The sequence below is a fragment of the Doryrhamphus excisus genome, linkage group LG2, assembly GCF_037039965.1.
Source record: "Doryrhamphus excisus strain RoL-2023G ecotype Guam linkage group LG2, RoL_Dexc_Guam_v1.1, whole genome shotgun sequence".
Taxonomy (NCBI): domain Eukaryota; kingdom Metazoa; phylum Chordata; class Actinopteri; order Syngnathiformes; family Syngnathidae; genus Doryrhamphus; species Doryrhamphus excisus.
Window position 1 is genome coordinate 15,575,424 of NC_136358.1, and position 26,669 is coordinate 15,602,092.

Below are 26,669 nucleotides of genomic sequence, written 5' to 3' on the forward strand. Positions count from 1 at the left end.
CCACTCACATCCGCTCTCCTCGCTATCTAGTGTTGGAAAAGGGACTTTGTCAAACTGTAGCGATGTCAGTGCAGGTTGTGGCAGCGAAAATGGCAGAGGTCGAACTCAAAGACGTTGCCACCGGTAAAGAATTACCGACCGATTCCCCGATAACACCGACCTCGGAGGGACTAAACATGGCCAGAAACTATCCACACGAGGCCGGTTCCTCCGCCGCTGCGTCCCCGACAGCGGAGCCCTCCGCCAAAGCCGGGGAAGGCAGCCTGGGCTTGCTCGCCCCAAACGCGGCGAAGATGCCGCAGGCGTCGGCTATGAAGCGTCCGGACCCCCAACAGAACGGCGGTGAGGCATTTGTCAACCGTGACGGCACCGTTGCGGAGGCACCGCGGATGAAAAAGGCAAGTGATGGCTTATTTTTGTCTCCATTATTGCCCTCTTTCCTCCTGGCTCCATAATGAAAGCACGCTGTGTGGCGATGCTAGCATGCTAACAGACATCGACGCTGAATCAGCAGTGTGAATTACACACAATAACATACTATTATCACAACAACACTGGAGACACTACAAGAACAACCATCTCATGTAACTTTTCTGTGTTTGTATAATTTTACTCAATTAAACCGGGACACAAAGTTTTGCTTGTAGGGATCCCACTTCCCCTTTAAACCGTATCATATTGTTTTCCGTTATGGGGTTTTAAATCGGAAAAACAATATTATATCTTTATCTTATTTCCATCATGACAACATTACATATTTTTAAAAAGTGTCAAAAGATGACATAGTGCTTATTTTGATTGACACGATTATGAGTGCGCTATGGCAAGTGTCCCCAACTATGGGGCCGCGGGCCAATACAGGTCCAGTTTAACATGAAACCACTACACTACCGGGGCTTATTATTTATATATATATATATATATATATGAAAGTAAAATCCAACCCAAATTATGTGTTTGTTCTGTCATTTTGGAATGCTTGCGCACATCACACCATGCTTTTATCATCTCTCTGGAAACAAACTCCAACCTCATATTGATGTTTTTAGCGTTTTTACATATTTATATTGTTTTGTACATTGAAACATGACATAACATTCAATTACTATAGGGTCTGTCCAACCGCTGTTGGACCAACCAATAAGCGACCTTACAAGGAACTTCCCTCCCTGTGACGTCATTCAAACGTCTTGAATACAAGTCGGCAAATGTACTTATCTGCATGTCTCACAGAGGCCTAGTCAAACAGAAGTGGATATTAAGGTCAATGTTTGATAAGGAAGCTGGAGGCTTATTTCCCCTGACAAGTGACTTGACATTGATTTATAGCCCGTGGTTTGTATTGATCACTTTATCATCTATGGCAGGAATGAGACTTTTACCGCGGCATCGACCGGGTGATTAATTATGTAAACCAAAATGATGGGGTGGACTTACAGAGACAACCCACATGGCACCCCCATCTGTACTGGATAGTGCAACAATGCAGAGCAGATAGTTTTGTGCACCTCAGCCGGACATCGACTATGGCTAAAAAGTGGCTAAAAAGTCTGGATTTACCGGAGAGCCACAGCCACACCTGGATTATTTCAGAGTTCGCATATGATGGCACGGTACTGCCATTTTATTAATTCAGAGCAGGGGTCTCAAACTCAATTTACATGGGGGCCACTCGAGCTAGGGTCTGGGTGAGACTGGGCGCATTAGGTTTTCCAAAAAACAACAAAAAAAGCATTTATTAAAAACGGAAAAATGAATAAATTTTGCTTTATTTTTCTACACAAAATAAGATGAAAAATAAATAAACAAGAATAAAAAAAATCAATCAGTAATAAATAATAATAATAATAATAATAATAATAATAATAAAACGGCAAATAATAAAAACTTAAGAAACCACATATAGTTGGTGGGTAGACAAATTATATTTTCCAGATTAAAATTAACAAAGCATGTAGACATGACAAAACACGACACATTTATACTCTTTTTATTTACAACATATTGCGCAACTGCAGGGTCTTGAGACATGGTAACTTGCAAACTAGAGAGCTAGCAACCTAAACGGTAGCCTTCAAGTTATTTCCTTTAAACTTAAATAGCCAAAAACTTACCACTTCCACACGGATAGGGAGGATAACTATTAACAGTTATTTAATCTTTAACATGAACATTAATCAAACGTAATAATTTTTTCTAGGTACATGATACCATACAGCATCCATATCAAACTTGCGCGGGCCGCACTAACATTAAACTTTCATATCAAGGCCGGGGCCTCAAACTAGTGTCCTGCGGGCCACATTTGGCCCGTGGGCCGCGTGTTTGAGACCCCTGATTTAGAGATTGTTTTGGTGATTCATGCATATTCTGTTGCTTTATTCACATTCATGAAGCTCAGCAAGCTTATGCAAGATGAATATTAATCCCATTGACATCTGGCAATAACCCCCTTGCATCCGCTAGGTCAGAAGGTTTGTCTATTTATAGATCACAGGGTCTCCTATGGCACACACTGCATTATAGAAGCATGACCACAGCCGGGCCGTGTGCATCTGTTGGATTCATGCGGTCCACTATCAACTGGTTGCTTTTTAATCCACTGTCGTGAGGGGATTAAAAGACCAGCTCCGTGTTGTAGCGGAGTCCAGATGTGAGCTTTTTTTGTTTTTGTTTTTATTCTAACTTGCGCAGTTTGGTGCTACTTCCTGTCTCGTGTGACATCTCCAGCACCAAAACGCGATTGACACAGGTTTTCTCTTCTCAGACCTGTTTCTTGTATTCCTCCCCTCCCTAAACATCCCATATGGTTCTGTGGACCAAACCATCTGTTCCCTACAGTTAATCATTCTCCACTGTCCTTTTTGACATTCGTCAAATCCAGCAGGTGATTTTATTCAACATTTGAATTCATCCACGGGGCCGCTTCCCGTCCGCGCGCTCATCAGATCATCCTGCTTTGATGTAACGTTATGTCACGCACCCTAAGCTGGTGTTCCCGGTATTGCTCGCAGACTAACAGGCTTACAGTGACCTGTGGCTGCCCTACATGGGAAGTGGAGTGGATGGAAGAAGCGGTTATTTGCTACAAAGAACACATCAGCTCTCTGAAGGCTAAATATTTTCACTTTTCCTGCACTTGTCTTTCATGCCATATACTTATACTATACTCGTACTAAACACAATTATGAAAGGGAATGGCTTTGTTGCTGTCCACATTGGTAGTGCAAGTGTGAACAAACCAAAAGGCTCCTTACGATGTGCACGCGCAACAGAATGTTGCACGATGGTGTCAGGAAACTGGAAATCAAACACCTCCCAGTTGGCCCCTTGTCGTTCTATGGTGTTGTACAAATGGACTGCATAGTCTTAAAGGGGAACTGCAATCCTGGGTCACAATTAATGTGTTCATGTTTCACATAAGGATTGTAAATATTGGGCAAAATTCCCCCAAAAAGTGCAGTTCCCCTTTTTAAGTGGTGTTGTACAAATGGACTGCAAACAATGCAGATTTTCAGTATTGAGGAACTTTGAATCACAGTATCCTGTATCTCACAAAAGTGAGATTTTATCCACTTGATGAAAATACTAAATAAATGAATACACTTTAGAATAGTCTGTGTACACCTTATACAGTGCATCCGGAAAGTATTCACAGCGCTTCACTTTTTCCACATTTTGTCATGTTACAGCCTCATTCTAAATTGTATTAATTTAATTTCTTACCTCAAAATTCTACACAAAATACTCCATTATGACAATGTGGACTTTTTTTGAATTTATTAAAAATAGAAAACTAAGAAATCACATTTACATAAGTATTCACAGCCTTTGCCATGAAGCTCAAAATTGAGCTCAGGTGCATCTTTTTTCCACTGATCATCCTTGAGATCTTTCTACAGCTTAATTGGAGTCCACCTGCAGTAAATTCAGTTGATTGGACATGATTTGGAAATATAATAACTGTCTATATAAGGTCCCACAGTTGACTGTGCATGTCAGAGCACAAACACCAAGCATGAAGTCAAAAGAACTGTCTGTAGACCTGCGAGACAGGATTGTCTTGAGGCACAAATCTGGGGAAGGATACAGAAAAATTTCTGCTGCTTTGAAGGTCCCAATGAGCACAGTGGCCTCCATTATTCGTAAATGGAAGACGTTTGGAACCACCAGGACTCTTCCTAGAGCTGGCCGGCCTTCTAAACTGAGCGATCGGGGAAGAAGGGCCTTAGTCAGGGAGGTGACCAAGGCCCCGATGGTCACTCTGTCAGAGCTCCAGCGTTCCTCTGTGGAGAGAGGAGAGCCTTCCAGAAGGACAACCATCTCTGCAGCAATCCACCAATCAGGCCTGTATGGTAGAGTGGCCAGACGAAAGCCACTCCTTAGTAAAAGGAACATGGCAGCCCGTCTGGAATTTGCCAAAAAGCACCTGAATGACTCTCAGACCATGAGAAACAAAATTCTCTGGTCTGATGGCTTTCGTCTGGCCACTTACTCCCTGAGTAAGGCCCTTCTTCCCCGATCGCTCAGTTTAGAAGGCCGGCCAGCTCTAGGAAGAGTCCTGGTGGTTCCAAAGGTCTTCCATTTACGAATAATGGAGGCCACTGTGCTCATTGGGACCTTCAAAGCAGCAGAAATTTTTCTGTATCCTTCCCCAGATTTGTGCCTCAAGACAATCCTGTCTCGCAGGTCTACAGACAGTTCTTTTGACTTCATGCTTGGTGTTTGTGCTCTGACATGCACAGTCAACTGTGGGACCTTATATAGACAGTTATTATATTTCCAAATCATGTCCAATCAACTGAATTTACTGCAGGTGGACTCCAATTAAGCTGTAGAAAGATCTCAAGGATGATCAGTGGAAAAAAGATGCACCTGAGCTCAATTTTGAGCTTCATGGCAAAGGCTGTGAATACTTACGTATGTAAATGTGATTTTTTTGTTTTCGATTTTTAATAAATTCAAAACGTGTCAAAAAAACCTTTTTCCACATTGTCATAATGGAGTATTTTGTGTAGAATTTTGAGGTAAGAGATTAATTTAATACAGTTTGGAATGAGGCTGTAACATGACAAAATGTAGAAAGAGTGAAGCGCTGTGAATACTTTCCGGATGCACTGTATAACAGAATAGATTGACTAGCCACTGAAGACCTCTTGTTACTTAGTACTTACATTGCCAGCTATTTAGACAATAATAATTTTTAGTACATAGTAAATCTATACAGTCTGCCATTGTTTACAACGATTCATGGGTTCCATACATGACCGCGATAAGTAGGAATCAATATTAATAAATCTTTGTAGTTATGGCATAAAGAACCTGATTACCGTCTTTTTAGATACGACTTTTAACATTATTAGAGGCCTCTGGACATGAAATATAGTCACTTTTACATTTGTATAACACATAATATAGTTGATATAATTAGAGAAAATAAGACATAAATCAGATGACAGTCATATGTTAGCAGTTACTTGTTTTTTTCTGGACAGCGTACTTCCTGCGGGGGCTATTGACTCATCGGTGTATTGTAATGGTGGCTTAAAATGGCTTTCCACTCATTTTACCCAATAAAGTAGACATAAGAGTAAATAAGTCATTTAAGAAGTAAATAAAACTTGTGTGTGTCACAGTAAATGTGTACCCAAGAGGACCTTAATGGCAGGAGAACAGGAAGTCACGTTGGAGGTTCAGAGTTGAGTTTTAGCTCGACGTGGATTATTGGCCCAATAGGACCCTGTGTTGTTATTATGATGATTATGTTACTTGTGTTGTGACTGCTGTGATGATCGCCAACACCTACACCTAGTGGTCAATGGTGAATATTACATTATATTAACAACTGGAATGCTTCTCCTACCTTATATTTGTACTTTAGTGCCAGCATTTTGTCATTGTCATTGTATTAGCTTAAACATTGTGCTTATTGGTGATTGAGTCATCATGTATGATGTTGATTATTGTCAGAAATGCATAACAGGACTGTTAAAGATTCATGATCGGTCACTGTCTGCAGAGGGATTTGTTGCTGATTTAATGACCCGTCGGTGAAACCCAGTTTGAGCCAGTGTAGCGCTCCATCTAGCCTCTCCTGCAGATTTTCATGCTTTTATTATTTTTTTTCCTCCTGGCTCTGTCCACTGGCCTCGTGTGCCCCGACATCAGCAACGCATTACTCCTGCTCGCCAGACTCCTTTTTAAATGCAACAACTCCACATCCAACACACCCTCTCCTATGCAGCGCGACCCCCCCGTGCACTTTTACTGTTCACAATCTCAGCGCCGTAGCAAGTAAAATGGTGTGAGAGTTCACACCCTCCTAACCGCCGCCGTCCTGGCCACAGAGGCTTACTCAGGAAATGGACTGTACGGTATCTTGCACCACTTTGAATAGCTGTCACTCCACACCACTTGGCCACATCCATATATCACTGCTCAGATGGATTGTTGTTGGAATGACTGGAAGGATGCTGACGTGTTCCCCAATGTCAGGTTCTTGGAAACATTGACAGAGGGGACGTTAGTGTCAATTGTTAAACCCTCTTAGTTTCATCACCGTCAAACAAGTGTGGGCTATATGTGTGTAACAGTGTCATTATCAGTGTCCATGTGACCACCAGAGTGGACATGATGTGGAGACACGAGTGGACTGTGTACTGGATATGCAGCGTGATTGGATATGCGCTACTGACCATTCATTTGTGGCAGGACTGTGTTTCCGGAGTTTTCAATGTCTAACTTTGCCAAAAGTTTCCTTCTTTTACGCAAACCAGTGGCACAAATTTGCTGCCCAATGCCCATTTTTATATAATCTGTTCTGTTTTAACATTCTATACATTTTTACTTTTTTCATTTTACATTTTTCATACATTTTTTCAAACACTGCTTCATACATTTGAACATGTTGAAAACATTAACTAGAGATGCTTTCATCAGGGTTTTATGCTGTTGTGAATAAACTCACGGCGAGCTTGTCAAAAGATTAGTAATTGTACAAGGTCATTATTCAATATAACAGTCTGACTGAATGCTAAAATCATCACACATTAACTTAACAGTCAAACGGTAGCTAAGAAATATCTAATACAAATACCAATATAAGTTAAAAACAAAACAAAAAAGACTCTAAATATTTTCCCATCATGCATTTCCTCCCAGCAAAGCATTTTAGTGGTTGTGGCTGCTGAAGTGCTGCAATCCTGCCTCTGTCCAGCAGAGGAAGCCAGAGCAGCCCAGAGGGAGGCTGACATCACCCCTAGTACTTATACATTTGTTGTACACATGAACTGTCCCACCCTAGGATGCTCAGAGCAGAAGGGTCGATTCCGATACTGTTTATCCATGAGAGATCAGCCAATACCAGTGTCACTTATGGTTTAGTAACTGTTTTATTTATGAGTAATAACTTAAAGAATCCAAGAGTCTGGTGAAGATCAGGCAGTGCTACGCTTGTGAAATGTTTCCGTTCAGGATGCACGTGTGTGAGAGCGCAGTCGATAATAACCGGTGTCTTCCACTAATGTGAAAGGCTGATCTCGTCTGGTGAATTCAGTTATTGTTCGTTTCGGCTTCTGACGGTATTGCTCATACGGGAGTGTTGTCTGCGTTAGCTAGCGCTTGGCTGTTGTTGCGCCAGCGACCTTCTTGTGATTCCCTGCTGTGAGCCTCAGAAAGGCACCATACGCCGTTTGTTCTTCGTGTTTGTATTACATTTGTTGTGTTGGAGTTTTTTAACGTGCTCCCTCTTTGTGCTCCTTCATTTGAGGCATATTCTGTCCAACGTGTCGTGGGTCTTCCCTTAAACCTCCTATCGGTCGGAGGTGTCCTGATTAGTTGCCCGAGCCACTTCATCTGGCTCTTCTCAAGGCAGAGGAGCCCCCAATTATTGATATAGCCCCCAACATTGGGAACCTGTGATTTACAGCAGTGATTTTCAACCACTGTGCTGCGGCACTAGTGCACCTTGAGGAACCGGTGTTTTCTTCTTCTGTTGTTTATTGGCTGTTGGCAAGCAGCTTTCGTGTGCATTATCGCCATCTGTGAAACAGAATCTAAACCCTTCTATACTTTATTCACAAGTCCAGTTTTATTAAAAAAGAAAATATATATCTATATAAAACATGTCCCGAGTTTAATTATAAAATATTAGCAAAATTGAATGTGATCTTTTCCTGTTTAAATTTATCCCGGGTGCGTTCTTTCAGCGCATGCTCAGATATGACGTAACACGCAGATCCAGACGTTCTTCAGTTTTAAAAATGGAGGCCAGCAATCGGCACTGGGCTAAGCAAAGTTTGTTTTTGATTCAAACAAAATTTTAAGACTGGACAGACGAAAAACTGGCAATACGGAGTTATTCCAACAAGTGAAAGAAAAATGGGGAAGCTGGTATCACGTGATGTTGATGTTTATGTTTTACTGGGCATGCCCTATTGACTATTCTGGTTGATTTTCACGGTGCATGTAGACAAGAGATTGGAATATTCCTTTCCATGGATACCATTGTTTCCCGAAAGGTCATTTCGAAAGAGAAAACTCGTCATATAAACGTGGCTACTGTCGAGTGTCTGTGGTGTAAAGACTGGCAGAGCAATGTAATATTGGTCCGTGTGGCAACACCTACCTTGTTCCTCCGATAGACTTTTTGATGCACGTGTGAGGTCATGGTGACGTTTTGTAACATTTTTGGTTAGTGGTGTGCCACAAGATTTTTCCAATGTAAAAAAACGTGCCGTGGCTCAAAAAAGGTTGAAAAACACTGATTTACAGTATACGTAGTAGCTCAGGGGTTTTCAAAGTTGCCATTGTCACCATCTGGTGGGCATAAGGCATACGGTATCTACAGTTTTCACTGGCATCATAGCAGAAAGGATGATAATAGGAAAAGGAAAACAACCATTTGTGTAAATCCCGTTCTCAAATAAGTCCGTCTGTGGTGTCCAACTTTTATGAGCTTAATTGTGTCACTGAGTTTAATCACTGGCATTACCAAGCCATTTAGCTCACTAAAAGCATTTATTGAACCGTTAAGAGCCGGAGTGACCGAAAGGTAACCCGTGGATGCTTGCGTGAGTAAGCAGATGTTTGTTACGGCTCGATAACACGGTAGCATAAAAGCCATGATATTGTTGACACAACACCACCAGCCAATATTTCCACTGCTTACTATTTAGCCAAACATAGCAGAACCGATGATTTGTCAGTGACTGAAGGTCATTTGACCACAGTTCCAATGTGAGGCCCCCCCGAGGCTCCCAAGTGGCCTACATAACAAAAAGTGTTGTTTTGTGTTTACTTTTAGAGCCAAAATATGCTGGAAAGCGCTGATTTATGACGTGGAAATAGAAGTGCTTGAATGGTAATGGTTTAGGTCCTAGCCCTGCAATCCGCGATCTGCAGGCCACATCCCCGAGAGAAGTGCTTGTGCATGCAGTCCTGACTCTGCTCTGCAGGGGCAACAGCGAAGCAGCAGTAGAAGAACCGTTCATATTTTCAGAAAATATCAACAACAAAAAGTAGGCAGCAGTTGCTTATAGTTTTTCCACTTCCTGTGTAACATGTACATGGTTGCCATTTTCTTATAAAGCCTGCATGTAGGGTATGGATTGTATCATTCATTCATTCATTGCACAACCCCCCCCCCATTCTCTCTAACGGTGGCCTGCTCTGTGATCACAGCTTTACATACCTTCCATAGTTGACCTTTTTACTAAAGTTATAGATCTAGACTGCTCCTCTTATGTTGCTGGTGACATGACTAGTACTGTATACTGTGTCTAGTGACATGAAATTCCCCCCCGGCGACGCATGTGTGTGTAGGCACGTGTGAGACCAGTGGTAGCTGCATGTGGGGGTGCACACTGTACGCACGGCGAACGCCTCTTGCGTGCATGCATGTATGTGTGCTGTTGTTTACGATGCAAGAGCTTGTCTGTGCGCATAAATCAGAGGGAAGCGCTCTTACATCATAGCCACCCTTGGGGCAGCGTGCACGGCCACCTCACGCTAGCTGCCTCCTCCTCCTTCTCTTCTTATTGGGGAACGTGGTCACGTGTGTTCGGCCATTGGATGAAAGGTGTTAAGGTGTCTTGTTCACACCTCATGTTTTACGTTCATGGATTTCATGAATTGATCACCAGTAGTACCAGGCCATCACAGCCTTACGATACTGCAATATAGTAGATATAATCTGAGAAAATATAATATAGAAATATACACAGTATAGTCAATCCCACCCTCGGCCATCTCTGTGTGGAGTTTGCATGTTCTCCCCGTGCATGTGTGGGTTTTCTCCGGGTACTCCGGTGACCTCCCACATTCCAAAAACATGCAAGGTTAATTGGCGACTCCAAATTGGCGACAGGTATGAATGTGAGTGTGAATGGTTGTTTGTCTATATGTGCCCTGTGATTGGCTGGCGACCGACCAGTCCAGGGTGTACCCCGCCTCTTGCCCGAAGACAGCTGGGATAGGCTCCAGCACCCCCTCGACCCTCGTGAGGATAAGCGGTAGAAAATGAATAAATACAAGTCCTGCTCATGTTTCCTTGAGGAACTCCCTGGGTGGACAGATGTGTGGAGGACAGGAAGTGACATCAGAGGTTCAGAGTTGAGTTTTAGCTTGTCATGGGTTAGGGCCCCAACAATAGTCAGTGTTATTATTTATTATTTATTTATTTTATTTTAGTGTTTATTATTATTATTATTATTATTGTGCATGTGGTGAGATAAATTAAACCTGCAATACTCATGACGTGTCGTACTCGTCTCACTGAGCAATTACTGACTGCTAGTGGCCAATGTGGAATACTGCATTCTCAGTTAGAATGCTTCATCTGCTTTGTATTTGTGTTTCAATCATTAGGTTTGTTCATTTAGCTGTTTTTATACTTGAAAATGCTTCACTTAGACCAAGAATATGGAGATGTTTTTACTAATTGGTATTATTTAAATGATCATTCATTAATTACTTCTGGATCCACGATGTAGCAAGGGATAACTGTTGTTCCTCATTCACTCACGCTGTTGTCCCCAAGTCCCTCTTCTACCCGGTTCATGTCATGTCATCCCACGGAGTGACAGCTTAAATCTCCACTGCATGACACAGCATACAAATATCTTTAAAGCAAAGCTTCTGCCGTTTATGTAATGCCATTTAGTAACAGATGGCAAAGCTTGAGGATCCTGTGACACTGGAGGAATCGCTTGTCTTTTTCACTCCATATTGTCGTGCAAAGCTGTCACCCTGTAGGTTGCATAACTGTACCCCAGGCTGCTGAATATTCAGGGTTTCCGCTACATGCAATAAAAAAAATGCTATGGGAAATCCTGATTTTTATTATTTTTTTCATGGAATCAGTTGGGGGATAACCACCATCTTTCGGTTGGTCTCACACTTTTTGAGGATTGTCTACTGGCACCAAAATGAGGGGATGGGATGGAGTCGTTTGGAAGCCCCATGGTCATCCTGTGTTTGATTAGAGTCAGGTTCCTGTCTATAAGTGTCAAAACACAACACAGCTGTGGATGCATGACTTTGTCTATTTTCCCTTGGGTAGAGGTTAGGGTTCGCACAAAAATACCTGCTATTTCTCCTGGGTTTGCATGGGAAAATGTTAACCACTTCTTTGTCACTTGGTTACAGATTTCTCCGTCAAGTCTTATCTGAAGGCCTTGTTGAACTTTCACATACTTTAGATCAGGGATCTCAAACGCAATTTACCTGGGGGCCACTGGAGCTCGGGTCGGGGCAAGGCTGGACCGCATCAGGTTTTCAAAAAAAGGAAAAAACGCATTTATTAAAAACAGAAAAATATACAAACTTTTTCAGTGCGTTGGTTCCGATTTTCTACAATAAAAGCTCTGATAAAACATTCCACTGTTCTCAAATATCTTAATTTTTATTTTTCTGCACAAAATAAGATGAAAAATAAATAAACAAATCAAGAATAAAGAAAATCAATCAATCAGTAATAAATGAATATAATAATAATAATAATAATAATAATAATAATAATAATAATAATAATAAAACAGCAAATAATAAAAACTTAAGAAACCACATATAGTTGGTGGGTAGACAAATTATTTTTTCAGATTAAAATTATCAAAGCATTATTAGAGCCCTGTAGACATGACAAAACACGACTATAGTCACATTTATACTTTTTTTTATTTACAACATATTGCGCAACTGCAGGGTCTTGAGACACATGCTAACTCGCAAACTAGAGAGCTAGCGACCTAAACGGTAGCCTTTAAGTTATTTCCTTTCAACTTAAATAGCCAAAAACTTACCACTTCCACACGGATAGGGAGGATAACTATTAACAGTTATTTAACCTTTAACATGAACATTAATCAAACGTAATATTTTTTTCTGGGTACATGATACCATACAGCATCCATATCAAACTTGCGCGGGCCGCACTAACATTAAACTTTCATATCAAGGCGGGGGCCTCAAACTAGTGTCCTGCGGGCCACATCTGGCCCGTGGGCCGCGTGTTTGAGACCACTGCTTTAGATTATTCCAAGGCAAAACCGAGAAGATTCATTCACATTTAACGTCCGCTTGGTTTCAAACAGACTATCTTGCAAAGATTTGGAAACAGATTGGCTAAATATTAATATTGTTGTTGTTGTTGTTGTTATAGGTGGCGTTGCTGGTTAGCTGCCATTGCACTACATTGCTATGGGGAATCTCCACAGTATCATATGTCATCCTATTTCATTCTACATCTGTGCCTGTTTGTTTTCTCTTGCTGCCCAGAGGGGGTTTTCTTTTTTTTTTCACCATGCCTCAAAATCCCATGATGTCTCGAAACCTGTTGACCTGTCGTCATTTTCCCGAAACACAAACAGTGTCTTAACAAGGGGGGGGGCAAAGATTCCCTGGGGTTAATGGAGATGTTTGCTCTGTTCTTGAATAGCATCATAAGCAGATGGTGCAAAAAGCCTGGGTGAGCCCTTGACTTAAGTTTGTCACTTAAGGGATTCTCGCTAGAGTAAAAAGACATAAGCCACAGACGGTCAAGCTTAGACCTTTTGGCTACTACTAGTACTCCATATTCTTTACATCTGTTGTGTATTTACAGTACAAGAACACACAGAAAATGCAAAGTTGATGTGCAGTTTCCCCTGAAATCAACTTGCATAGTTCTGTCATAAACCTTCTTCTATGTCGGCTCTGTCCTGGGGTTTGCTCTGGAACAGGTGGAGGAGGTGGGCGAGAGGAGAGGATGACAGCCAATCTGTCCTCCATGATGAACAAAGACTCCCACCCCTTCCAACACTCGCTCACTTGCACTAAGGAGCTCCACTAGTGACAGGATGATACATCCAAAGTCTGTGAAGGAGACATATCGCAGGTCTTTACTTCCTGCAGCTGTCAACACTCCATAATATAAACTGCTCCAAAAATCCTGCACAATAACCCTACAATAAGTGTACACAGCTGTAATAGCGTCTGGATTTGTATTACTGTATTTTTGTACTTTGAATCTGGAATTCCCCCCTCATGAAGGCATATCTTATATTTTCTTAGCTCAATCAATCAAGTACATTTACATAAATCTAGCACAATACGCTCTTGTTTGAGAGGTGCTAATTTATTATTAATTAATTGGCACAGGGCAATTCAGGGGAAGTAAGCCGCTGGAATGGCTGACCAGCACTTGGCCGGCAGGTTAGTTTGTAATCAGTGCTGGATTAGAACATCAGATTGGGAATTTTTATCTTGAAATTTTATAGCACTTGAGTTATAAAACTGATTTATTGAAGTCACTTTGAATTTGTTCATGTTCCTTTTGCACTTGATTCCCTTTACAGGTAACCGGCGGTACTTTTGTCCCCAGAAAACATCTCCTAAGCCCCCCTCCGTCCCCGCCCCCTGATCTCCCAAAATTACCCTAAATCTCTGAGTGCAGCTCTTGAGCTCCTAAAGCCTCATCATCTAACCTCAATCGTGTAAACCTCAAAAAACCAAAAGCTGCATTATACTCTTTTTTTTTTTTTTTTTTTCGAGGGGTTTTAATTTGCAGTATCTTGATGCTCTCTGAAATGTTTGAAAAACTATCAAAGACCCGATTAGTCGCTAATTCTCATTGATAGCTTTCATTTTCTGATTCATCTGTTTTTTTGTAAGCAGGCTTGATAACCATCCATTAGCTACGGTTTGCATATCACAGCTTTAGGGGCCCAGTCTGGGGAACAATTAACAATTAAACAAGGGGCTACAAAGAGCTAAAAGGAAACAATCAATTGCATTGTGTCTAGCAGTGTTGTCAGAATGGCCCCCCACACCCCCCTGTGTACATTTCCCTGATGTTGCATGCATTTATGGTGGGAATAAGTCAGCCATTAATACAATTAATAATACCAGAACTGGAATGAGACTGTAGTACATTGATCGTTATATAATTATTAGCCTGTAACATTCCACATCACTCATCTATAATAAACAGTTGGACCTTGTCTACCTTGTGAAACACCATTTTTAACCTAACTAGACCTAAATGCGACCAACGTCAATAGAATTGCAGAATCACAGGTCCTGATTCTTGCCCTCTCTCAACCAACAGATCCAGTTTGCAGACCAGAAACAGGAGTTCAACAAGCGGCCCTCTAAGATCGGCCGCCGCTCTCTGTCACGTTCCATTTCTCAGTCCTCCACAGACAGCTACAGCTCAGGTAAAGCCCCTCTTGTCCTCTCCCATATTGGCCTCACTGCACTAGTTCTAATTCCTCTGATGGTTCCCATTGGGTAGCACTTTTTTTTCTCCCCCCCACTCTTGTCTTAATGTCTTTAATCTCTTCAAGTATTTGAAAGAGCGGCAGATTAATTCTTGTGACTCACGTTGCAGCACTCTCACCGTATTTATTCATGAACAAATCTTAGATTATGGGAAATAAAATAGAGTACACGATGGGATAAATATGCCAGGATGATGCAAATGTGTTCAAGACTGTTCCGCATCTCACTCAGCAGCATCGTGCAAAAACTAGCCTCTAATGCAGGGGTGTCCAAATTTATTCCACCGAGGGCCGCATACTGGAAGATGAAAAGATGCGGGGACTTTGGCTTTTTTTTTTTTTTAAACCAACCCGTGTAAATATGCAGATCTCAGCTCATCTCAGTCTTGTGTTTTTGCTGACCAAGCATATTATTAGGGAGAACTTTCTTTTGACTTTACACTTTTTCTTCTTATTTTCATTCATTTTATATTGTAAGATTAGGTCACACAATATTCTAACTTTTGCAAAATTGCAACATATCCTTTTTGTTTCTCATAATATTACAACTTAAACACCTCTTAATATCATATAGTACAGTGAAGAAAATAAGTATTTGAACACCCTGCTATTTTGCTATTTCTCCCACTTAGAAATCATGGAGGGGTCTGAAATTTTCATCGTAGGTGCATGTCCACTGTGAGAGAGATAAACTAAAAAGAAAAATCCAGAAATCACAATGCATGATTTTTTAACAATTTATTTGTGTGATACAGCTGCAAATAAGTATTTGAACACCTGAGAAAATGAATGTTAATATTTGGTACAGTAGCCTTTGTTTGCTATTACAGAGGTCAAACGTTTCCTGTAGTTTTTCACCAGGTTTGCACACACTGCAGGAGGGATCTTGGCCCACTCCTCCACACAGATCTTCTCTAGATCAGTCAGGTTTCTGGGCTGTCGCTGAGAAACACGGAGTTTGAGCTCCCTCCAAAGATTTTCGATTGGGTTCAGGTCTGGAGACTGGCTGGGCCATGCTAGAACCTTGATATGCTTCTTACGGAGCCACTCCTTGGTTTTCCTGGCTGTGTGCTTCGGGTCGTTGTCGTGTTGGAAGACCCAGCCACGACCCATCTTCAATGCTCTGACAGAGGGAAGGAGGTTGTTCCCCAAAATCTCACAATACACGGCCCCAGTCATCCTCTCTTTAATGCAGTGCACTCGTCCTGTCCCATGTGCAGAAAAACACCCCCAAAGCATGATGCTACCACCCCCATGCTTCACAGTAGGGATGGTGTTCTTCGGATTGTACTCTTCATTCTTCTTCCTCCAAACACGCTTATTGGAATTATGACCAAAAAGTTCTATTTTGGTCTCATCTGACCATAAAACTTTCTCCCATGACTCCTCTGTATCATCCAAATGGTCATATGCAAACTTAAGACGGGCCTTGACATGTGCTGGTTTAAGCAGGGGAACCTTTCGTGCCATGCATGATTTCACATCATGACGTCTTAGTGTATTACCTACAGTAACCTTGGAAACGGTGGTCCCAGCTCTTTTCAGGTCATTGACCAAGTCCTGTCGTGTAGTTCTGGGCTGATTCCTCACCTTTCTTAGAATCATTGAGACCCCACGAGGTGATATCTTGCATGGGGCTCCACTCCGATTGAGATTGACCGTCATGTTTAGCTTCTTCCATTTTCTAATGATAGCTCCAACAGTGGACCTTTTTTCACCAAGCTGCTTGGTAATTGCTCCGTAGCCCTTTCCAGCCTTGTGGAGGTGTACAATTTTGTCTCTGGTGTCTTTGGACAGCTCTTTGGTCTTCGCCATGTTACAAGTTAAAGTCTTACTGATTGTATGGGGTGGACAGGTGTCTTTATGCAGCTAACGACCTCAAACAGGTGCATCTGATTCAGGATGATACATGGAGTGCAGGTGGACTTCTAATGGGCAGACTAACAGGTCTTTCAGGGTCAGAATTCTAGATGATACACAGGTGTTCAAATACTTATTTGCAGCTGTATCACACAAATAAATTGTTAAAAAATCATGCATTGTGATTTCTGGATTTTTCTTTTTAGTTTATCTCTCTCACAGTGGACATGCACCTACGATGAAAATTTCAGACCCCTCCATGATTTCTAAGTGGGAGAAATAGCAAAATAGCAGGGTGTTCAAATACTTATTTTCTTCACTGTATATATGTGTGTATGTGTGTGTGTATGTATGTGTGTGTGTATATATATATATGTGTATGTGCGTGTCTGTATGTATATACGTATGTGTGTGTGTGTGTGTGTGTGTATATATATGTATTTATAATATGTGCAAAATACTGCAAAAACGTAGGAACTAGTACATTTCTGTGAAAGTATTGGCACGACTATAAGAATACAAGACAACCCAATAAATGTCAAAGACAAATTTTTTTTTTTAAATTCTAAGGATTCAACCCTATTTATATATATATATATATATATATATATATATATATATATATATATATATATATATATATATATATAAATACATCATATTTAGCGTTTTGGCATGTTCAAATCTCCCAACGCCAAATGTAAGACGAGTCCAAGTCTTGTAGAGAAAATCTTGTCTTATATTCAGTTCAGTCTATTTTTGGAGCTCACGCCATCTTTGGCTGTGTCTCAATGTTCCATGCTAGAACTGGTAGATTTATCCTCATGGTCGCACTGTCACCCTCACCCTTCCTTTTCAGTCTGTATGGATCAATGATTTTTCATTTTATCCCCCCCTCCCTAACCCCCCGCCCTCGGCTTCTTGGCACCGTACATCGTGTTCTTTGCACTTGAGCGCTTTTACAGCACCTTCCTTTTAAACCACAATCGTGCGGCGCCGTATGAACAAATCCTGATGATTTGATTAATGAATTATGTTGAGTCAAGGTAATGTATTTAGCTGACAAAAAAGAGTTTTGTTTATTTCAGCGGCGTCATACACGGATAGCTCCGACGATGAGACGTCTCCTCGGGACAAACAGCAGAAGAACTCGAAGGGCAACGGGGACTTCTGTATCAAGAACATCAAGCAGGCCGACTTCGGGCGCAGAGAGATTGAGATAGCAGAGCAAGGTTTGTTGTCTGTGGCTACATTTACTATGTTTTAAACCAGGGGTCTCAAACTCAATTTTACCTGGGGGCCACTGGAGCTAGGGTCTGGGTGAGACTGGGCCACATCAGGTTTTCCAAAAAAAACAAAAAACGCATTTATTGAAAGCAGAAAAATGAATAAACTTTGCTTTGGTTCCGATTTTCTACAAGAAAAGCTCTGATAAAACATTCCACTGTTCTCAAATATCTTAATTTTTATTTTTCTACACAAAATAAGATGAAAAATAAATAAACAAATCAAGAATAAAGAAAATCAATCAGTAATAAATAAATGTAATAATAATAATAATAATAAAAACTTAAGAAACCACATATAGTTGGTGGGTAGACAAATTATTTTTTTCAGATTAAAATTAACAAAGCATTATTAGAGCCCTGTAGACATGACAAAACACGACTATAGTCACATGTATACTCTTTTTATTTACAACATATTGCGCAACTGCAGGGTCTTGAGACACATGCTAACTCGCAAACTAGAGAGCTAGCGACCTAAACGGTAGCCTTCAAGTTATTTCCTTTAAACTTAAATAGCCAATAACTTACCACTTCCACACGGATAGGGAGGATAACTATTAACAGTTATTTAACCTTTAACATGAACATTAATCAAACGTAATAATTTTTTCTGTGTACATGATACCATACAGAATCCATATCAAACTTGCGCGGGCCGTGCTAACATTAAACTTTCATATCAACGCTCAAAGTAGTGTCCTGCGGGCCACATTTGGCCCACGGGCCGCATGTTTGAGACCTCTGTTTTAAACACTTGAATTGGTATGAATTCCTTCATACCAACTGCCCCCAGCGGAGGTTTTATGCACTTGTGTTTCCTCTTCCAGAAATGCCGGCCCTCATGGCTCTGAGGAAGCGAGCCCAGGGTGAGAAACCACTCGCTGGTGCCAAGGTGGTGGGCTGCACCCACATCACCGCCCAGACGGCTGTGAGTAGATCAATAGTGGTAAAGAGTAAAATCAAAACATTATGACATTTATCCGTGTCTGGTCCTTACCATCAGGTGCTGATGGAGACTCTGTCGGCTCTGGGTGCTCAATGCAGATGGGCCGCCTGCAACATCTACTCCACCCAAAATGAAGTGGCGGCTGCCCTGGCAGAAGGAGGTAAAAGTCCATCCTCTTTCCTTATTGTTATTGTTTCCTATTGTTATTTCATCAGCTGTAAAGCTATGGAACACTTTCTGTCTTCTCTGTCCAGGTTTCAGCGTGTTTGCATGGAAGGGCGAGTCTGAGGATGACTTCTGGTGGTGTATCGATCGCTGTGTCAATGTGGAAGGCTGGCAGCCCAACATGGTAATCCACTTTAACATAAAAGACTGGAGATAATGCATTTGAATTGACAGGTGCTCATATGCTAGTGGGAGGAAAACTAGTATAGTCAGAAATATACAAAATCCACAAGACTTGGTTTCCCTTGTTTACAGATTTTGGATGACGGCGGAGACCTGACTCACTGGATCTACAAAAAATACCCAAATATGTTCAAGAAGATCAAGGGCATTGTGGAGGAGAGTGTTACTGGCGTGCACAGGTAGGACCTGCAGAAGTAAGAAGGTACAACACCCACAAAAAATGGGACACTTTACAGTGGGACAAGGCCTTTTAATGCATGCTTTGTAGAAGAGCTCCAAAGTCTTCATTGTGGCAACATCGCCATCTAGTGGTGAACATTCATTTTATGGTTATGCAACTGCGGCATTGCAGCATCCATGCTTTCAGAAGTGTGTTTCCATGTCATTATAATAGATTTATATGCATCACTGCTAAATCACACTGTACAACCACTGTTTTATTCATAGCACTTTTAATGCTTTTGTGTTTGTAGGCTCTACCAGCTGTCCAAGGCAGGGAAACTGTGTGTCCCCGCCATGAATGTCAACGACTCTGTGACCAAGCAGAAGTTTGACAACCTCTACTGCTGCAGGGAGTCCATCCTAGATGGGTATAAAAGTCAAAGAAAGCGCTGCCTCCTCTTTACTGTGTAATGTTACTGAATCACGCTTCTTTCTGTTCTCTTCAGCCTTAAGAGGACCACTGATGTCATGTTTGGAGGCAAGCAGGTGGTGGTGTGTGGATATGGAGAGGTAAGACGCCATAGATATGCCATGTTTGGTGCTCCTAACTAGGCTCTAGGTTCTACAGTACTGTTAAAAAACATCATTAAAGTCATTTTTGCATAATAGGGGACATGTCAATATTTGCTCAGGTGGGGAAAGGTTGCTGCGCTGCACTTAAAGCAATGGGCTCCATCGTCTACGTCACAGAGATCGACCCCATCTGTGCCTTGCAGGCTTGGTAAGTCATAGAAAATGAATGGATGTTCCACTTCCGGCAGAACGGTGGACTAGTGGTTATCATGTTGGCCACTAGGCCTGTCACAATAATGAATAAATCCACTGATCGAATGTAAAAAAAAAAAAAAAAGCTAAATAATTTTAAGGCTGGGGCGGCACGGCGGTCGAGTGGTTAGCGTGCAGACCTCACAGCTAGGAGGATCAGGGGTCGATTCCACCCTTGGCCATCTCTGTGTGGAGCTTGCATGTTCTGCCCGTGCATGCGTGGGTTTAATTAATTAACATGCTAGGTTAATTGGTGACTCGAAATTGTCCATAGGTATGAATGTGAGTGTGAATGGTTGTTTGTCTATATGTGCCCTGTGATTGGCTGGCCACCAGTCCAGGGTGTACCCCGCCTCTCAGCCAAAGACAGCTGGGATAGGCTCCAGCACCCCCGCGACCCTCGTGAGGACAAGTGGTAGAAAATGAATGAATGAATTTTAAGGTTTTAGATAAATTGATATGCATATATGTACAATATGTGCGTTTGTTGAGATAATGTGGTTCAAATGTGAATGACACCTCTCATGACTAAAATGAGTGTTAATGAGTGATAATAATATAATATATAATATTATTATAGTATATAACATAATATAATATTGGCTATCAGCTGGGATAAGCTCCAGCATAGCCCGACGACCCCAGTGACAAGCGACATAGAAAACATTACAGCATAACATATTTTAGAACTGTAATTATAATATAACCTTTTATATTTTTGCCCAAGGTTATCATACCCGTCATATTCTCATAGCATCGACCCTCATTTTTGTTTTCTTCCCTTCCATACGGCAGCATGGACGGCTTCAGGCTGGTCAAGCTCAATGAAGTCATCAGACAAGTAGACATTGTCATCACCTGCACAGGTACTGTAGACTCTTCACTTCCTGTTTTGTACAGCGCAGAATTGCCCAATTATCTTATTGTCTTTACTGGATCATCTGTTGCTTTGACTCTTAATAATACAAATGCATAATAATAGTAGCCAATTAAAAGCTGGCAACCCTACGTGACTCAGCAGGCATGCACACTTATGTCATGTTTGAGTTGTTATGACATGAATCAGTTTTTATGAAGGCTTTTTAATACTCATAGATACTCATATTTTTGACCAATAAGTCGTATTCAACCACAACATTGCTCAATCATTAATACAGTTGTGGAAAAAACAGGATAGAATGAGGAGGAGTGATGTTAGAACTACAATTTATCGTATAATCTCGTCCTATTATTACATAATTGCATGCATTTCATGATTATGTTTTTACTAACAAAATAATGCAAACTGGCTTTGAATTCAGCCACGGTAAATGAGCCGGATTGGGCCCCCGGGCCTTAACTTTGACGCCAAGTGTTGTCCCTACACTTTGCATAATTGTCTATGACAAGTCTTGTTGTAGTCAAAGGAAACTTGATGCTTTTTCCACCGAATTTTGATTGAAGGTCTTGCACACAGTAACTATATATCTGTGAAACTAATTAACACTGGGAATTCATCACCGTTTCTACAGTTTAATTAATCCTAATCTTTGGTGACACACTTTTTTTTTTCCCTCCTCCTTCTCATTTGCCTTTTCTGCACTTGTCCTCCCATCAGGCAACAAGAACGTGGTCGTGCGAGAGAACCTGGATCGTATGAAGAATGGCTGCATCGTGTGCAATATGGGGCACTCCAACACGGAGATTGATGTGGTGCGTCACCATCCAGTTGATTGTGAAATATTTATATACTGTAGCTTTACAGGCAGAAATGTAAGACGTGATAGTGCTACAGTGATGTAAGGGTTGTCATGGTAATCAGTAGGGGTGCCCTGATACGACTTTTTCACTTCGGATACAATAACTATATTATGGGCCTGAATATTGACCAATATTAACGCAAACATACAGAATTTGAATACATTTTTATTAAAGCTAATGACTTTTTGCTATCCAATGAGAGTTTCTGGTGTCACGCTGCTTTCATGTTTGCGATGAGGTTGGTTGTATTAAAGTTCCCTGGTTCTGTGCCACCACGGGAAACTAGTGCATGACAAGTTTTACATGTTTTTATACTGCCGCACAGCTGATCACTCTTTCTTTCATTCATTCATTTTCTATCGCTTTTTCCTCACAAGTGGTGCGAGGGTGCTGGAGCCTATCCCAGCTGTCTTTGGGCAAGAGGCGGGGTACACCCTGGACTGGTGGCCAGCCAATCACAGGGCACATATAGACAAACAACCATTCACACTCCCATTGGAGTCCTGATCACTCTTTCTCCTTGCTATTTTGTTAGCACACTAGCAAAAGCTGTTGTTGTGATAACAAGTCTATCCAGTCACTGCTGATAGAGATATCGACCTGATATCGATATTGAATCAGGACATTCCTAGTAACCGTTTTAATCCTAGTGGTGGTAAAAATGTAATTTTGTTCCATCTGCTTTTCTGACATATTTTATGAAAGAATACAGCAGTTCTAATGCTAACTCTCATTGGACCTGCAGGCTAGTCTAAGGACACCAGAGCTGACCTGGGAGAGGGTGCGCTCACAGGTGGACCACGTCATCTGGCCCGATGGCAAGAGGATAGTACTGTTGGCCGAGGTACTTGCAACACACAAGAAAAAAAAAATCTTCATTGTCTTCCTGTCCCTTGTTTTGTCATCAGCAATCCACAGTTCTAGAATGCATGCAGTAGGACTGTTTTTGAGTAAGGATTTTCAAAGTCGAATCTGATTCAGTAGATTTTGTTAATTTTTAACCAGCATGCAGAACGTCGCTGCCATCTACAGCCCACATCCTGACCAGCAGCTCGGAACTACGCAATACTGCTCACCCGTCGCTACAATATGATTCAACGGCGAGATTCATAGTCCAATCAGACTCAAATAGTCGAATATTCTAAGACACCCTTAGCATGCTGTGTCACTTAGTATGTTTATAAAATGTGCGGAAGATTGTAGTGACAGAACCAGAACAGCGGTGACTGATCCAAGCAGACAAGCTGCCAATCAGTGCCCAACTCATCTCGTCACCTCCCTTCCACCTCGGTTATCACACATTAACTTTATATCTTGGAACTACTTCATTTTATCCCTTCTTAGGGTCGCCTCTTGAACCTCAGCTGTTCCACCGTGCCCACGTTTGTGCTGTCAATCACAGCCACAACCCAGGTAGAACAATACTATCCATTCAAATGATTAGTATTGGTGTGTAATTCTTTTGTGTGTGTGTGTGTGTGTGTGTGTGTGCGGCCAGGCTCTGGCTCTGATAGAGCTGTACAACGCTCCAGATGGACGCTACAAACAGGACGTTTACCTGCTGCCCAAGAAGATGGGTAAGTAAGACTTTTTTGACAACCTGCTTACCAACCTGCACAGACCAAAGGTTCTCAGCCCTTTTTTGTGGCTTATAAGGCAAGTTAGAGATTCATTTTTCCAGAAAAGTAAATCTATTGTATTTGTACAATAATTCCATCAGTACATAATAGTCTGTAATAATGTCATTTTGTAGCTGGTGTTCCGTAGTACCACTAGATGGAGCCCACATCCTACCAGTGGTACTGGTAACAGTTTTGGGAATCATCACAGACAAATAAATAGTTCTTTTAAAAGATATAAAGTGTTTACATGTTTGAAAATATTATATTATTTATATGTTATAATGCCACAAATTACGTAAATTAAATTATAAATACAAAAAATCACTCTATTGTGTTTTTTCAAAATTTAATTGATTGCTGTTTTATGCTTGAATATGTCATTAGTCAAAAAATATGTATTAAGTAAATATTTTAAATTTAAATAAATGTAATACATAACTATAATACATAAATATAATAAATAAATAAATATAGTACATCAACAAATAAATAAATATAATATATTTATATTTAAGTAAATTGGATGTATTCATGGTCTAAATTCAACATTTTGCTGTTTTGTCCCACCAAGTACAATGAAACAATATGTTGCAATCTACCGATATAATTTTTATGTTACTCTTCTGCACTCTGTGTGTATGCTAGCAGCCCCGCCTCCACCCACCGAGACAGAGAGACTGTATGCCTGACGAAACCGCTCACTCTGTTCATGCCGTTGTTCTAACAAACCAATGCATGTATTGTACTGTTTGGACACGAGAGACACATATGCATGTGGCAATACATTAAGGCCAAAATTGAGTTCATTTTCATTGATTGTGTGAGTAATTAATCTATCATCACAGGCCGAGTGCCCATAATACTTTTTATTCTATTGACAAGTCGCACAGCAAGGGTGTGCATAGGAAGTTCTAAAAACCTGTTTTGCCTGCGAGCAAGCTTCATTTCTCCTTCAGCCAACATTTGAGGTGTTTAATCCAGAGTGAATCACCTCCCTTGACAAATAATCGTTCTGTCTGCCGCCTGTCGCCTTTAGCTGGCTTGTGAGTGAGAGGTGCAGGTAATAAACAATGACAGCCGGCCAAGAAAGCTTAAAAAAAAAAAAATCCACAAGAGACAATGGGAAGCCAAATGATGACCGAACTGCACGGTATCGAACAAAAAGCCTGTGAATATTCTCATCCATCCAACAGATGAATATGTGGCCAGCCTCCATCTCCCCACGTTTGACGCACATCTCACAGAGCTGAGTGACGAGCAGGCCAAGTATCTCGGCTTAAACAAGAACGGGCCCTTTAAGCCAAACTACTACAGGTATGAAAACACTCAACCAGGAAGTCAATATTCAGTATTAACAGTCATTTGTGTCAAACGCTGAATTGTTGAATTGAATTGAATGTGAGTGTAAAGTCTTTTTTCCTAACCACAGGTATTAAGCCGCTTCAGAGGGCTGACGGCAGCACTCCACGACTGGCACAGACTCCAAAGAGGCAGAGGTGGAGCATGATGGACAGGAAAGTCGACACACATCCTTTATACATAATACTTGCTGGGAGGAGGGCCTGAGAGGTGCTCATTTAATTTATTCCCGCTTGACAAGAGTAGTAATAATTAATAATAATAAAAAAAAAATCTCAGTGGAGCTGCTTCTGCTGCCATTTGTCACCAGCTTGCTCACTCCCCAGTGAAACCTTCCTCTGGCGGATGTTTGATTTCCTTTCTTTTGCTCTCACATTCGCTCCTCCCGATGCTACCTTTTTATTCTTTCAGTTCAAATATCAATAAGAAAAAATTATTTCCAAAAAAAAAGAAAAACCGCTAAGGATTTCCTGTTCTTTTTTTGTCTTCTTTTATACTTGTGATTTTTGTCGTCTAATGGAATATTCCGTTGTTTGTGTGTGTGTGTGTGTGTGTGTGTGTGTGTGTGTGTGTGTGGCTGTACCTGTACCTGTACCTGCAGAGGTGTGGTCCAATCGTATCGCTCTCCTTTTTTTTTTTTTTTCAACATTTTTAATAGCTTTGTTCCGCCTCATGTAGCCAAACTGGACAGTGATAGGCTCTTCCCAGCTGTCACTCACATTGGAACCACCCCTTGGCCTCCCAGCACATAATTTCAGTATTTTTCATTAAAAAGGTCACCATATTGTATTGAAAGATGTTGTCAAATCATTAGATTAGTATATTTATACAGAAAAATGATTTTTTTAGAAATATTTTTTCTCCATTTCATTGTCATCAAGAAAAACAAATATTATATGTGTAATAAATGTACTTATATTCTATGAAAACTGTGATTTATATTAACAAAGAAACCAAAACACGGCGAGACAGGATCCTAATTAACGACTCCACTTTCTACTGAGCGGGATCAAACGCTCGGACATTCACTTGCAGTGCAGCGGTAGAATCAGCACAAGCTTGATTTGAAACACTAATTCCTCAATCCGCCAACATCCAATTCCTGATTGTATTTGTGCTTTTCCGTCTTTGTGCTGTCTTTTTCCTGGAGCAGGGGTGTCCAAAGTGCTGCCCGGGGGCCATTTTTGTCCTGGCAGCATATCCTAAAAATAAAACCATTGAGATAGATACCATGTATATAATTAGATATTTGCTTTACCACCTATAACACATAGCTTTGCATTCATTAGAATTTACATTAGATTGGTTGTAGTGTATTTAATGTACAAAATGTATCAAAATAGCCCTCGGTGGAAAAAGTTTGGACACCCCTGTTCTTGAGTTTGAGTGTTAAGAGAATGTGTGTGCGTGCCTGTTGAACAGCTGCCTCAGGATCCCAGCCTTTAGGGCGGGGATATACCTTTTTTTATTTTATTTCAACACGGGGGTGACACCAGCATCATTTATGTATATAAAATATACATACTATACGCAGATATGTTGATTTTAAAATGTAGGATGGAAAAAAAAAGAAATCATCTCCTGTATTTATTGTTGTAAATCCTCCAACATGTTTTAAGTTGTCTAAGAGAAGTTTAAATATTGCAACAACGTGGTAGATGATGAGCAATAATCTGTAATCTCCAATAAAGATGTACAAAAA

The 26,669-nt window shown here is 41.0% G+C and overlaps 1 protein-coding gene across 1 annotated transcript; it reads left to right on the forward strand.

The window, feature by feature from the left end:
• Positions 1–26,669, forward strand: ahcyl2b (adenosylhomocysteinase like 2b). The gene is made up of 17 exons (XM_058078035.2): positions 1–398; positions 14,585–14,693; positions 17,705–17,848; positions 18,733–18,833; positions 18,909–19,011; positions 19,106–19,200; positions 19,332–19,438; positions 19,733–19,849; positions 19,928–19,991; positions 20,114–20,202; positions 21,042–21,112; positions 21,844–21,938; positions 22,732–22,830; positions 23,331–23,399; positions 23,485–23,563; positions 24,802–24,922; positions 25,038–26,669. The coding sequence occupies exons 1-17, from the start codon at positions 63–65 to the stop codon at positions 25,042–25,044; spliced, it is 1,806 nt and encodes a 601-aa protein (XP_057934018.1). The 5' UTR covers positions 1–62; the 3' UTR covers positions 25,045–26,669.

Bases quoted from the DNA above. Each gene is read 5' to 3' on its own strand.
- ahcyl2b (XM_058078035.2), top strand. From the start codon at position 63: ATGTCAGTGCAGGTTGTGGCAGCGAAAATGGCAGAGGTCGAACTCAAA. The intron at 19,850-19,927 runs GTATAAAAGTCA...TGTTCTCTTCAG, and splicing joins AGGGAGTCCATCCTAGATGG to CCTTAAGAGGACCACTGATG. The intron at 21,113-21,843 runs GTACTGTAGACT...TCCTCCCATCAG, and splicing joins CATTGTCATCACCTGCACAG to GCAACAAGAACGTGGTCGTG.